General features: G+C 41.9%; 1 protein-coding gene and 1 long non-coding RNA gene across 3 annotated transcripts in view; one reads left to right on the top strand and one right to left on the bottom strand.

Annotated features, from left to right (window-relative positions):
• Positions 1-15,867, top strand: part of LOC142661000 (uncharacterized) — a 318,273-nt gene that overhangs the window by 216,108 nt on the left and 86,298 nt on the right. The gene's annotated exons all lie outside the window — the stretch shown is intronic.
• The window catches only part of GALNT18 (polypeptide N-acetylgalactosaminyltransferase 18), a 198,393-nt gene continuing 195,615 nt past the window's right edge, over positions 13,090-15,867 (bottom strand). The window contains exon 11 of the mRNA XM_075838158.1: positions 13,090-13,242. Within this exon, the coding sequence (XP_075694273.1) occupies positions 13,105-13,242 (138 nt within the window). The 3' untranslated portion in view covers positions 13,090-13,104. The remainder of the gene's footprint in view (positions 13,243-15,867) is intronic.

Genomic DNA, 15,867 nt, shown 5'->3' with positions numbered 1-15,867 from the left:
TTTGATTTGCAGCTTATTACTTGGTCAGGATGATTCTTCGCCATTCAGGGTAAGGCCACACGATGCGTCGCTGACGCGGTTTTGTTGCGTTTTTTTCCGCACGTAGTTTATGGACATCATTTTCACCCGTGTTGAGGTTTGTTAGGGGCTTCCTGTGTATATTTCATTACATTGCAGAACTGTTATCAAAAACGCACGCAGCTCAGCAACAACTTTGTCAGCGCGGTCATTAACTGCATGCGGCCGGACATTATGAAGATGCGGTCAGCCGCGCAAAAACCACATTGTAATATAATAGCAGCCGTCTGTCTATAACCAACATCTCATTGACTTCTATTGAAAAATGACTCGCTGCGGTTTAAAAACTTAACATAAACGCACCGTGACCGCACCGTGTGGCCGCACCCTTAAAGTGGAAAAACAGAATCAATTCTCCATAAAGTTGTGACAGTGAGAAAAAGCGGAAGAAAAAGCGCAACATTTTATACAGTTCCTGCCGAAAATCTGTCATCTGAAAGAATTACAGTAAACGAAGACGATCATCGACTGCGCGGCGCGGACGTTAGGGACTGCGCTATATTACACAGGAATAGCAGCGAGCAGGTTCATGACGACAACAGGCACAGGCTCCTTACACTGAGCAGAAATCTACAGGTGTGTGCAAGCTATTGTTCCCTGTTATCAGCCATTTCAGGATGGGGAGTGGATGACTGTAGGACAGGTGAATGCAGTCTATTGTCCTCTGTTAGGCCCCATGCACACGACCGTGCTCGCAATCACGGCCCGCAAAATGCAAAAGAACGGACATGTTCCATAATTTTCTGAACATTTGTACGGCACAGACATCCACCCGTAGCGCTACGGAAAGGTGTCCGCGTTCAATGAAAGTGAATGGGTCCATTTTTGCTGAGGTTTTTTGCGGTCGTGTGTAAGTGGCCTTATCACGTGGTTTATCATGAATTGCCATGTACAGGTGAAGTACAAGTTTTTACGTTCTTGACCCGTACTTACTGCGAAACCGCAGCTTTTCATGATAAACCGGGCGCAGTTTTCAGCGATGCACCAATTACCGCGGCTCAGAAAATCTCATGATCGTCGCATCACCAGACACAATTATAAGAACACGATGTTTAGGATCACACAATTTCTGTTGCAATTTTTAGAGCCAAAGCCAAAAGTTGATCCAAAAGGAAAAAAAGGTATAAAGAACAGACTGACGCCTCTCCTTTCTATTGTGTAAAAACTGCATCAAAAACTGCATTAAAACTGTGTGTGTGATCGTGGCCTTAATGCACTTGTATAAGCCGCACACTCCGGGGTTAATGGCCCTTTAAGAAGCTCTGGCTGGACAGGACACACCTGAGAGGTAATCGCTCCCTGACCCAGGTACAGCAGAGCCCTGGATCACCTGACCTGGTGTAAGACAATGGAGACGTCTGCTCGGGACCTGGATGTTATACGTGGGGAGAGCGGCGCTGACCTCTGACCTGCAGCGCCAACAAGACGACAAAACTGTGAGTTCTGATACACGGAGGCGTCCTTTATTAAGAAGGACATAGAATTGTGGCCTAGTAAATGGTTCAGATGCTGTGTGGTGAGGGGGGACGGCATCAAGACTTGGGCCTCATTCGGATGACTGGAAGGTCATATGTCTCTATGATGCTGATAGTTCGGGTCATTAGACTCGAGGTCAGGCCGGGACTTGCGCCCGTAATCCGGACACTAAAATGTGTACACATTACTCCCCTCTGAATGAGGCCTTAAATCTTCACAATTATCTCCTGAAATACTCTGTGCTGCTGAATGACCCTGCTCCTTCCTTCCATTTTGTAATTCTGTCTGTGACCACCTGCGAGATCAGCACACTGCTCTCCTGACATACTCTGTACTGCTGGGGGACCCTGTTCCTTCTACTATGTAATGCTCAGTCTGTAACCTTCCATGATATCCGAACACTTCTCCTGACATACTATGTACTGCTGTGGACCCTGCTCCTTCTACCATGTAATGCTCAGTCTGTGACTCCTCCCCTCCCCTACACATGATCAGCCCACTGCTCTCCTGACATACTATGTACTGCTGTGGACCCTGCTCCTTCTACCATGTAATGCTCAGTCTGTGACTCCGCCCCTCCCCTACACATGATCAGCCCACTGCTCTCCTGACATACTATGTACTGCTGTGGACCCTGCTCCTTCTACCATGTAATGCTCAGTCTGTGACTCCTCCCCTCCCCCTACACATGATCAGCACACTTCTCTCCTGACATACTCTGTGCTGCTGGATTTTTGTGCAGATTGTATGAGTTTCCTGTGAGTAGTCGTGCACCCGTGACCCTTCTGCGATGAGTTGACGTTCGCTCGGCGTCCGGCGCCCTTTTGTTGGTTTGTGCTAAGAATATTGAGATTGTTGGAGCAGATGTCACAGAGATTATCGTCCTGCGCTCTGATCTCTTCTATCTGATATTTTATGATTCGCTTGTGAGTTATGGCGTCTTGCGCTGGTAATTACACGGCGCAGCAGATGGCGCCGGATGAATTTACTGGGTTTCACGTAATTAAACTCGCAACTTGCTGGTAATAGAAGCATATGCGTGGAAATCGGCGGCCCGGCCTCTCACGAGTGCGCAGACAGCGGCGTCCTAGAGGAGGTGACAGAGCGAGATCCGGGTGTACGATCTTATAATGCTGTTTAATTCCATTAATCCGGCGTCTGATAATCCACCACAGAACTGCTATAATGTGGGACCTCCGAAGAACGCGGCACCGCTCTGAAGCCAATCTACGTGTTGTAGAAAGTGGCGCTGGCGCATCGTAAATATTACATTTGGCGCAAACACCACATTGTTTCAATGTATCGGAAAATTCTTTGTTCCTCAAGGTTCTTTATCCTTGCGAGTGTTTCATATACTTTTCTATGACCGTCTGATGATCAGGAATATCTGATAATCGGGCACCTGTTAGGTCCAATTGATGCCGGATTAAAGGGATTTTACTGCATTATTAGTGATGTCATTATATAGCGTACAATTCTGGAAACGGGAAGCCCCGGATTATTGGAATTGCTGGATTAATATGACGCATGTAGTTCTGTACTGAAAAGTACCGGATGACGGGAGACTTCTGGATTATCAGATGTAAATGTACTTCATACAGTTAAATATATATGTCTTTAATACAGGATGTAACTCAGGATCAGTACAGGATAAGTAATGTAATGTATGTACACAGTGACTCCACCAGCAGAATAGGGAGTGCAGCTCTGCAGTATAATACAGGATGTAACTCAGGATCAGTACAGGATAAGTAATGTAATGTATGTACACAGTGACTCCACCAGCAGAATAGGGAGTGCAGCTCTGGAGTATAATACAGGATGTAACTCAGGATCAGTACAGGATAAGTAATGTAATGTATGTACACAGTGACTCCACCAGCAGAATAGTGAGTGCAGCTCTGGAGTATAATACAGGCTGTAACTCAGGATCAGTACAGGATAAGTAATGTAATGTATGTACACAGTGACTCCCCCAGCAGAATAGTGAGTGCAGCTCTGGAGTATAATACAGGATGTAACTCAGGATCAGTACAGGATAAGTAATGTAATGTATGTACACAGTGACTCCACCAGCAGAATAGTGAGTGCAGCTCTGGGGTATAATACAGGATGAGCACAGGATAAGTAATGTAATGTATGTACACAGTGACTCCACCAGCAGAATAGTGAGTGCAGCTCTGGAGTATAATACAGGATGTAACTCAGGATCAGTACAGGATAAGTAATGTAATGTATATACACAGTGACTCCACCAGCAGAATAGGGAGTGCAGCTCTGGAGTATAATACAGGATATAACTCAGGATGAGCACAGGATAAGTAATGTAATGTATGTACACAGTGACTCCACCAGCAGAATAGTGAGTGCAGCTCTGGAGTATAATACAGGATGTAACTCAGGATCAGTACAGGATAAGTAATGTAATGTATGTACACAGTGACTCCACCAGCAGAATAGTGAGTGCAGCTCTGGAGTATAATACAGGATGTAACTCAGGATCAGTACAGGATAAGTAATGTATGTACACAGTGACTCCACCAGCAGAATAGTGAGTGCAGCTCTGGAGTATAAGTAATGCATGTATTATATATGGTGCCATTTGACCTCTTTAGCGGAAGGCAGCACTGATTTTCCATTGTGGCTCAGGACCATCTAACAATGATTTGGGTAGTAGTACGTTTTTATACCTATTTTGCGCCGGCTCCTTTAATATGTACTAATTGAATCCTGTACAAAGATAACTTAATGTGAAGAAACTTCTGGATAATTTATATTCCGACCTCTTATAGGAGGATTCTTCTAGTCTTCACTGTGATTTAGGCAGCGGTGACACAAGCGACCTGTCCTATAACTGTTACTGTTGCGTAATAATCCTATAAAGTACAGAAGCTTTATGGATCCTATTAGGGGGAGCTCACTGTATAGTGTGATATTGAGTTCAGTGTATAATCTGTATGCAGGAAGCTCCCCCTAGTGGTGGCTACAGGAAGTTGGAATTTCATCATGTATTTCTATGGCTGCGCAGGGGATTTGGATCTGTGTATCTGTCTGGAGCTCTGAGGCCGTTTTTGTTTGGGTTTTTTTGCCGGACATTCACTCTAAGCTTTAACGTGGAGATAATTTTTAGAATATATTAGGTAATTGCGTATGTGACAATCCCCCAATGTAATGTTCTTCTAAAATCTGAGTCGGGGGGGTTATAGTGCTGTAGTTGTAGGGGTTGAATCTTCTTTGGGTCCATGTCTCAATCTAAAAAAATTCTATTGATAATGTCACGTTGGGTGATTGATACTTTAGCAGTTGTCCGATACTGGTGGGGGGTGTATGGGGGTCATTCACCGCTGCTCGCTTTCTCAGGAGTTTTTTACATTCCGCTCAATGTGTCCTGAATTGTTTTCCGGTCTGGGATTTCTGGTTCGCACCGAGGAGCCGTCTCCTCCTCTTCCCTTTCTTCCTGTCGGCCGGATGATTACTGCCGATGACTTGAGTTTTAAACCGCTACATGTCCAATCTGAGGAGGTAATTTTGGATTTGAAGCGTTCTCTGTGCCTGGTGTCAGGAAGTTGCCAGCGAGCCGCCAGGCAGGACGACTTATTGATTGTTGCAAAATATTTTTAGGAAACCTCTCTTCAAAAATGCACTTCAGGAGCTCCGCGGAGGTAATTGTCGGCCCCTCTGCAGCGCCGGTGCCTCGAAGTGTTAACTCCTTCACTGCTGATACTAAATGTTTGGCCTATAAATAACCAAAAAGATACAAAAAAAATTTGCCGGTCTATCCAGTATTTCTCTTGTTGGAGCAGCAGTTTGTGCTCCAGAGCTGCTGCTACCGTAACTGTGTAAAAGAAACTGCAACCACAGGCAGCCATTTTGAAACAATAAATATAGATATTTTGTCACCCAGTCACTCAACCTACATACAGCACGCTCTTACAGCACGCTCTCAATCTGGTCTGTTACTCCCGTAGTCGTTCCTCCATTTGTTCTGTGTTACTTATGTCCACAGGGGGAAGCCTCTGCTACACCGAGGTAAGAACAACCACATGACAGCCCACATGTAGCCTGGGAGCCAATAATGTAACTTCCTCCTCTTAGAAAGTCAATAGGGTTAATGTAGATATAATATTGAGTAACTTGCGAATCCTGTGCTTTGGCCTGGATTCTGCTTTGGATGTGACTGGAGCATATGACATATAAAGTTACTCCTCATTCTATGTAGATTATATAAATGTCAGCTGAGAATTGCTGTTTACAGGCGACTCTTGAGGCCGTTCCTCGATGTTCTCACTTCTTTCATCAGTGGTTGTCACAAGGTCCTGTATTTTCTGCTGGTGGTGGATCTCCGGGGTGCTCGCTGTCCATGGTCCTGAAGCCGGCGGTGTTATTACAGGGTCTATGTGTGAGTCTGAGGACTGAAGTCTGAAGATTCACTGGTTACATTGTATCCGCCTGTAGTAATGTATGATGGGGTAGAGGTGCAGACACACCCCCCCCCCCTCCCTGAGAGCAGCGAAATGACCCCAATAATAACGCTAATCGCCAGAACACAAACGGTTAATATAAGACTGAGTGTCCACACAATTATAACCAACTATTATAATAGAGAGCAGCAGCAGTTTACAGCAAGCCAGCGGCGGACATACCATTGGTACAAACTGTGCAGCTGCACAGGGGCTCAGTAGGTTTGGGGCTCACTGCCATATTATAAGCTGCTGGCGTCTCCCACTGTCTATAGCTCACAGTTATTGGTGGACACATATGAGGGGGGAATCTCTGTGATGAGCTATTAGAGAAAGGGGCCCCCTGCCGCCTGTGTGCACTCCTGCAACAAGTCATTCACGCCCCTGGATATAGCGCCCCCTGATGGAAATGATGAGCATTAGGAGGTCACCACAGAACCTTCAGGTCACGTCTAATATTCTTAAAGTGACAGTCTCCAGAAGAATGAGCTACGGTGTACACCACCCCCCCCAAAAAATTTTACAAGCCAACATCTACAGGAATCCCTTGGAGCATTGTACGGTTTCTTTGGCGACCGCCATTTCTGACGCTGCGTCTCAAATCCCTGGCAAATTTTAATGCGAGACGTGTCTTCATCTTATTTGTTATATAGGCTTTATACTACACCTCTCAGCTGCTGCTTTTGGTTCTCGCTCAGCCTTCCAAGAAACCGACTGGGTTGTTATCTAACAGAACGCGACTCAATATTTTCTGTCTTCTGCAGATTTTGTGTATATGCAGCTTTGGTTGTGACCGGTCTGGAAATGTCATCACCTGATATAAGCGTCTCACGCCTGAGCTCCTCCCCTCGCGGTTCTGAGACGTTCCCAGCACCTTATTCTACACAGAGATAACATTCTCCTCTTCATAATCTGACTTCTGTTTTTTCCTAATTAAATGGGATGAATCCGAAGATTTATATAAAAATCCTCAAACTGTTACTAAAATGCCGAAATGTGAGAAACCGATTTATACTAAATATATTCTTGTATATAGGGGCAGTATTATAGTAGTTATATTCTTGTATATAGGGGCAGTATTATAGTAGTTATATTCTTGTATATAGGGGCAGTATTATAGTAATTATATTCTTGTATATAGGAGCAGTATTATAGTAGTTATATTCTTGTATATAGGAGGCAGTATTATAGTAGTTATATTCTTGTATATAGGAGGCAGTATTATAGTAGTTATATTCTTGTATATAGGAGGCAGTATTATAGTAGTTATATTCTTGTATATAGGGGCAGTATTATAGTAGTTATATTCTTGTATATAGGGGCAGTATTATAGTAGTTATATTCTTGTATATAGGGGCAGTATTATAGTAATTATATTCTTGTATATAGGAGCAGTATTATAGTAGTTATATTCTTGTATATAGGAGGCAGTATTATAGTAGTTATATTCTTGTATATAGGAGGCAGTATTATAGTAGTTATATTCTTGTATATAGGGGCAGTATTATAGTAGTTATATTCTTGTATATAGGGGCAGTATTATAGTAGTTATATTCTTGTATATAGGGGCAGTATTATAGTAATTATATTCTTGTATATAGGAGCAGTATTATAGTAGTTATATTCTTGTATATAGGAGGCAGTATTATAGTAGTTATATTCTTGTATATAGGGGCAGTATTATAGTAGTTATATTCTTGTATATAGGGGCAGTATTATAGTAGTTATATTCTTGTATATAGGGGCAGTATTATAGTAGTTATATTCTTGTATATAGGGGCAGTATTATAGTAGTTATATTCTTGTATATAGGGGCAGTATTATAGTAGTTATATTCTTGTATATAGGAGGTAGTATTATAGTAGTTATATTCTTGTATATAGGGGCAGTATTATAGTAGTTATATTCTTGTATATAGGGGCAGTATTATAGTAGTTATATTCTTGTATATAGGAGCAGTATTATAGTAGTTATATTCTTGTATATAGGAGCAGTATTATAGTAGTTATATTCTTGTATATAGGGGCAGTATTATAGTAGTTATATTCTTGTATATAGGGGGTAGTATTATAGTAGTTATAGTCTTGTATATAGGGGGCAGTATTATAGTAGTTATATTCTTGTATACAGAGGCAGTATTATAGTAGTTATATTCTTGTATATAGGGGGCAGTATTATAGTAGTTATATTCTTGTATATAGGGGGCAGTATTATAGTAGTTATATTCTTGTATATAGGGGGCAGTATTATAGTCGTTATATTCTTGTATATAGTGGGCAGTATTATAGTAGTTATATTCTTGTATATAGGGGCAGAATTATAGTAGTTATATTCTTGTATATAGGGGCAGTATTATAGTAGTTATATTCTTGTATATAGGGGCAGTATTATAGTAGTTATATTCTTGTATATAGGAGCAGTATTATAGTAGTTATATTCTTGTATATAGGAGCAGTATTATAGCAGTTATATTCTTGTATATAGGGGCAGTATTATAGCAGTTATATTCTTGTATATAGGAGCAGTATTATAGTTGTTATATTCTTGTATATAGGAGCAGTATTATAGTAGTTATATTCTTGTATATAGGGGGCAGTATTATAGTAGTTATATTCTTGTATATAGGGGCAGTATTATAGTAGTTATATTCTTGTATATGGGGCAGTATTATAGTAGTTATATTCTTGTATATAGGGGGCAGTATTATAGTAGTTATATTCTTGTATATGGGGACAGTATTATAGTAGTTATATTCTTGTATATGGGGGCAGTATTATAGTAGTTATATTGTATATAGGGGGCAGTATTGTAGTAGTTATATTCTTGTATATAGGGGGCAGTATTATAGTAGTTATATTCTTGTGTATATAGGGGGCAGTATTATAGTAGTTATATTCTTGTATATAGGGGGCAGTATTATAGTAGTTATATTCTTGTATATGGGGACAGTATTATAGTAGTTATATTCTTGTATATAGGGGCAGTATTATAGTAGTTATATTCTTGTATATAGTAGTTATATTCTTGTATATAGGGGCAGTGTTATAGTAGTTATATTCTTGTATATAGGGGGCAGTATTATAGTAGTTATATTGTGTATATATAGGCAGTATTATAGTAGTTATATTCTTGTATATAGGAGCAGTATTATAGTAGTTATATTCTTGTATATAGGGGCAGTATTAGTTATATTCTTGTATATAGGGGGCAGTATTATAGTAGTTCTATTCTTGTATATAGGGGGCAGTATTATAGTAGTTATATTCTTGTATATAGGGGCAGTATTATAGTAGTTATATTCTTGTATATAGGAGGTAGTATTATAGTAGTTATATTCTTGTATATAGGGGGCAGTATTATAGTAGTTATATTCTTGTATATAGGAGCAGTATTATAGTAATATTCTTGTATATAGGGACAGCATTATAGTAGTTATATTCTTATATATAGGAGCAGCATTATAGTAGTTATATTCTTGTATATAGGTGGCAGTATTATAGTAGTTATATTCTTGTATATAGGGGCAGTATTATAGTAGTTATATTCCTGTATATAGGGGGCAGTATTATAGTAGTTATATTCTGGTATATAGGGAGCAGTATTATAGTAGTTATATTCTTGTATATAGGAGCAGTATTATAGTAGTTATATTCTTGTATATAGGGACAGCATTATAGTAGTTATATTCTTATATATAGGAGCAGCATTATAGTAGTTATATTCTTGTATATAGGGGGCAGTATTATAGTAGTTATATTCTTGTATATAGGGGGCAGTATTATAGTAGTTATATTCTTGTATATAGGGGCAGTATTATAGTAGTTATATTCTTGTATATAGGAGCAGTATTATAGTAGTTATATTCTTGTATATAGGGAGCAGTATTATAGTAGTTATATTCTTGTATATAGGGGCAGTATTATAGTAGTTATATTCTTGTATATAGGAGACAGTATTATAGTAGTTATATTCTTGTATATAGGGGGCAGTATTATAGTAGTTATATTCTTGTATATAGGGGCAGTATTATAGTAGTTATATTCTTGTATATAGGGGGCAGTATTATAGTAGTTATATTCTTGTATATAGGGGGCAGTATTATAGTAGTTATATTCTTGTATATAGGATGCAGTATTATAATAGTTATATTCTTGTATATAGGAGCAGTATTATAGTAGTTATATTCTTGTATATAGGAGCAGTATTATAGTAGTTATATTCTTGTATATAGGTGGCAGTATTATAGTAGTTATATTCTTGTATATAGGGGCAGTATTATAGTAGTTATATTCTTGTATATAGGATGCAGTATTATAATAGTTATATTCTTGTATATAGGAGCAGTATTATAGTAGTTATATTCTTGTATATAGGAGCAGTATTATAGTAGTTATATTCTTGTATATAGGTGGCAGTATTATAGTAGTTATATTCTTGTATATAGGAGGCAGTATTTTAGTTTGGGGCTTTTTACGATAACTGTGACAACTATATCAGTGAAACTTGTTCCAAGTTATTGTCACTTCCCTTTCCCCGCTCTTAGCAGCTTGCATACTGTACATTACTCAGCGGAGGGTAACATTGAGTACGGGTGTTGATCACGAGGCTAAAATATGTAGACAAAAAGTTGTTCCTGGCAGTTCGGATCATTTATTATTATAGTTATTTTATGGATGTTTCATTATAAAATTTCTGGAACTTATAAATTGCTCTTTTTTCGGTCTGGATATTTGCTAATCCCAGAGAGAACCGGAGCTGCGGTGTTGGTTCATTGTTTAAACCGGCCTCATTTGTGTTCTCATTTGCATTTTTTAATGAGAGACTTATGGAAAGTTTGTGACCACCAGGGAAAAAGAACTTCAGCAGATGAGACTGTTCAGACTGTGTTGACCGGTTCAGGATTTTCCTATGGCCGACACTTGGATTTCTGCAGCGGGTGTGTCAGCGAATTTGCACTTGTTGGTTTAGCCCCATTGTTATTTAAAGGCACTAATCTACGTATTTTTCGTGGAAGACCTGCGGAAATAACGAGGTTATTTTTTTATTTCTTTACAGCGATTTGCCCATTCACTTGCATTGAATTCGGGATGTGAGTGGATTTTGGCGAGGAATCTGCATCTTTTAATCCTGATCAATTTCTGAATATGTGAGTAGATTTAGTCGTCTTGTGGTTTCCGGAGCAAGCGTTGCGAGTTCTGAATGTAACTCTGCGGATCCGGAACACAAGACTATTAAATAACCTCTACAATGATTACTATGTAAGAGACGCCATGCGGGGACCCGGCGGAGGACTCGGCTGCTCCCTTCATTACTTATTCCATAGGACCAGATTGGGGAGGGGGGATTCCAGTGTGTGACCCCCCAACAAGAATATAAGGGTATGTTCACACGGCCTATTTACGGACGTAATTCGGGCGTTTTTGCCCCGAATTACGTCCGAAAATAGCGCCTCAATAGCGCTGACAAACATCTGCCCATTGAAAGCAATGGGCAGACGTTTGTCTGTTCACACGAGGCGTAATTTACGCGCCGCTGTCAAAAGACGGCGCGTAAATAGACGCCCGCGTCAAAGAAGTCACCTGTCACTTCTTTGGCCGTAATTAGAGCCGTTATTATTTGACTCCAATGAATAGCAGCGCTAATTACGTCCGTAATTGAAGCGGCGTTCAAGCGCCTGCACATGCCGTTACGGCTGAAATTACGGGGATGTTTTCAGGCTGAAACATCCCCGTAATTTCAGCCGTTACGGACGCCCTCGTGTGAACATACCCTAAGCCAGAAAGACCTGACTGCAATACGTGTTCTATACTTTGGGTGAAGCGGAGGTAGAATTGTCTAACCAGCTGTTCTGTATCCACAGATGTAGTCGTGTTCATTGCAGCAAGGAGCCATGGCAGAAATTGAAAGGGGCAACAGGCCCCGCCACATTACGGCACTTTACAAAATCTCTCAAAATGTTAGACTTGTGGGTTCGTTAGTTATTTTAAAACTGTCCTATGACATACACATCAGAAGGCTTGAAATAGGAATCGCACGTGTGCCCCCCCCCATCCCTCAACTATTTGCGACCGGTACGGGGGGGGGGGGGTCACGTGACCATTCCTTGCACTTACTGGACGCATTTCTTCCTGCTGTTAGTTCTAGAACATATCTATGGAATCGAACTACAAGGGAGCAGTGGGGGCAGTTGACCCTCTCACCCCCTTTTATATCTGCACCATATAAACTCCGATCCATTGTTACGTGCTTCCTTGATTTGTGTCATGTGACGAAATTTAAGACTCCCAAGTTTCATCTTCAAGACTATGCAAGCAATGTATCTTAGATGAAAATGAAGCCGCTTTCCAAATAGTCTTGATTACCACTCTTCTGTTTTGTGTATACAGCTCCTATGCAAACCTTTGTGTCTCCATGGTTACAGACTACAAGCCACCCCTGTGTAGTCTGATCCTTTCGGTCATGTCTTACTCCCTCAGTCCCCTCGGAAAGAATGTAACGTGTTACGTTTGTCACAGGAGAAGTGGATCCTTAGACTATCCAGTGGCAAACCAATTGTGACTCTAAGGTGCGGAGTCTAAGGAATTTCCCCATTCTTCACCCTCGCAGTCCCCAGAGTAGTCACCAATTGGCGGCCGATGCGCTGAGGCGTAGTCAAGCACTAAGCCAAGAGTCGTCACAAGGAGAGCGTTCAGGGTTACAGACCAAAGGCCTGAAATCGGCAGGCGCTGTTTATCATGGCAACCTGACATGGCGGGCTACTAGGAGCAGCAAGTGGCAGCCGCATGGTGGAGGACTGCGCGAAGAGTGGTGCGTATGGTTAATTAACAACCAGACGTGGCTAAAGGGTTGTGAGTTGCGTCTGCCAGGGGGCCTGCCGCAGGAAAGGGGAGAGGTGAGTAACACAATGACTGCAAGATCAGACTACACAGGGTTTGTTTGTAGTCTGTAACCATAGAGACACATAGGTCTGCATAGGAGCTGTATACACAACATGCCAAAAACTATTTTTGAATCAAGAAACTTTGCCAAGTTGCTTTATTTGTTTTATTTTAGCTGCATTGCAACAATAAGTATTTAGATGTAAATTATTTTAACTGTTATCGCGCCATTTTATGGGGTGCGGCTCTTTTTCTTTTCCTCCCGTGTTTTCTTCTCTGTGGCATTTCCCTTTGCTTTTAGTTTCCATCCTGTTTGGCTCGATGCCACGAAATGCTCCTGAGCTCGATCTCTAACGAAGAAGAATGGAAAGTTTTTAAGCATTGATCATTTTGTAATTTATTTAGCCACTACAAGGAAATCCCCGGGAAACTTGACGGTAGTAAAGATCAGCGGCTGCTGCGCCGGAACTCGGAGACATTTACAAAATCATTTAGAAATGCAGAAGTACAATACATGAAGGCCGGCGAAACACATCTGCTTTACAATTACTGCTGATTCGTTCGCAGCGGGTGCCGGTGCTGCCGCACGCCCCAGTACGTGCGCTTTACATTTAAATTATTTTTTTTCTTTTTAAACGCCGGCAGCGATACATAATCAAAAAGGCAACAAAATATTGGAAGGAGCAAAAAAATGCTGAAGGGTTCACTTTGCTGCTAATGTCTGTTTTGTGTCGGGAACGGAAAATATAAAGCGATTATTCGTTAGACGCCGACGACCGTGAGAAGGATCCCGTTAATGTGTCAATTAAATTTCCATATTGATTCTTCAATTAAATTGCAGGGGTGTGAAGTGTAAACCTGCCGCACATCATTTCTGCTTTATGGAGGAAGCGCCACAAACTTCTAATTAGATTTGTTTGGGTGAAAAGTTTTTAAAGAGATTGGCGGCTGTTTACGAGGGGGCGAAGAATGGAGGTGCTGAAAAACGATCGCAATGGGGTCGCGTCCTCCCCGGGTCGTAGAACGTTTACAATCCGCACTCGCGTATCAGAGAGTCACAACTTGCGCAGATTTCTGTCCGTCGAAATAACAGCCCGCACGCGGACCCATACAAATCAATGGCGCTATTCACACATGCGTGTTTTTTTTTGTTTTTTCTCACGGAGCATGTGTCCATTGCGTGAAACTTACTGCGTGTCATATTCTGGTCCATTTTTAGGGACCACGTCGCCCATTGTAGTCTATGGCTGAGTGAAAAACACGGGCGAATTTCGTGTGCTGGTCGTGTTTCCCCAATCGGTTGCTAAGAAAAAAAACTAGGCAAGGCTTGCGGAGAAGAAACGCGACGTAAAAAACCCATGCCACACGGACTTGAAAGGCAACAGTGTGTCTGGTTTTGGCGTAAATAAAACGGACATGCTCGTCTGAATGAGGCCTAAAGAAACATTGCAGCAAATAATGGGATACAACCATCATAGTCGTAGAACCGGGTTCAGCTCCAGCTATTGTGAAACTACAACTCCCAGCATTCCCTGACGGTAAGGTTTTATTTTACCAGCCAAAGGCTATCGGGCATGCTGTGACTTGTAGTTTCACAGCAGCTGGAGTGCTGAAGGTTGCCGACCTGTCGTAGTAGCGCCCTAGTTTTGTCTTGTGTTGTGCTCCGTGACATACACTGAATTCTATCACTAGCGGAGGGAGCGCACATGGCGGCTCCTTCCAAGTGCTCTTTATCTACCTGGGGGTGTTTGGTTGGGACTGATGATGTCACCATACAGCGCTCATTTGATGATGTCACCGTGCAGCGCTCATTTGATGTCACTGTTTGTTGGCTGCTTGCTGTGGGTGCAGTGTTGCTATAATCGGAGTTGCGGCCATAAGCTAAACTTTATCTTATTGGAGCGTTTTGGTAAGCACAATGTATGGCCGTGGGCCCTGGCTTGCTGGGTATCTGCCTTGGTGGGTGCCGATACCGGTCCAGATGCCCTTCATAGGGGTAAGGACAGGAGACTCTGGGAACCGCTCAGACTCGACTGTCCGCAGAAACCTGATTGGAATCCATGAGGGTGGTTGAGAAGTGACGAAGCTGCCAGATGTCAATGGCTTAATCAAGCCCAGCGCTCGTCTTCCTCCGTAACCCCTCCGCGCTCTCCCTGAACGCCACATGTTTGGACAGCAGCGCAATTAATGGTATTTTCCGTGACACCTACAAATGACTGAGGCCACGATGTACCTGCCGCTATTGTGGGGGCTGGAGCGCTGCGATCAATGTCCTATTTTCCCGTTAATGGGAAGCTCGCTCTTTTCAGACGAGATAATGACTATTGATTCCAATTTCTCGTTCCGAGATGTAGACGACGTCCTTACTGCAAATGGGAAACCATACAATGTGTTCTGTTCTAGTGAGGACCCCCCGGGCGTGTCCGCCTGTACAGAACCAGCGTCCTCCGGGGTCTATAAACAATTAGTCCGGGATGGTCGCATGCAAATCAATGAGGAAATTATAAACCATGAATGATAGGAGTTGTGACCCAAGGATAATTAACAATGACCTCTGCCCGTCCAATCATCAACTCGAGTTATATGTATGTAGTTTTGTATGGCCAACTTTAAGGGGTCGTCCAGCATTAAATTAAAGGCTCTTTTTTTTTTTTTTTTTCCTCCCAGGAACCGCACCATGGTTGTGTCTGGTACTGCAGCTCCGCTCCATTCACTTGAAGGCCACACACAACCCACGTTAAAGAATGGCGCTGTTTCTTTAAATAAAATAAATCTTCTAATCCTGGACAATCACTTTAACTGTTATCTGAGCTCCCACAATGCACCGGAAAACTAAGGACAAAGTTCCCTGCATAGACATTAGAAGATTCTGTCTCCCTACAACCACCACTAGGGGAGCTCACTGCATACTGTTTATACATTGAGCTCCATAATAACACTGTATACCGAGAACTCCCCCTAGTGGTGGCTGCAGG

This window comes from Rhinoderma darwinii, chromosome 9 (assembly GCF_050947455.1).
Source record: "Rhinoderma darwinii isolate aRhiDar2 chromosome 9, aRhiDar2.hap1, whole genome shotgun sequence".
Taxonomy (NCBI): Eukaryota; Metazoa; Chordata; class Amphibia; order Anura; family Rhinodermatidae; genus Rhinoderma; species Rhinoderma darwinii.
Note: the sequence above shows the minus strand (reverse complement) of the source record. Positions and strands in the feature narration are given on the sequence as shown.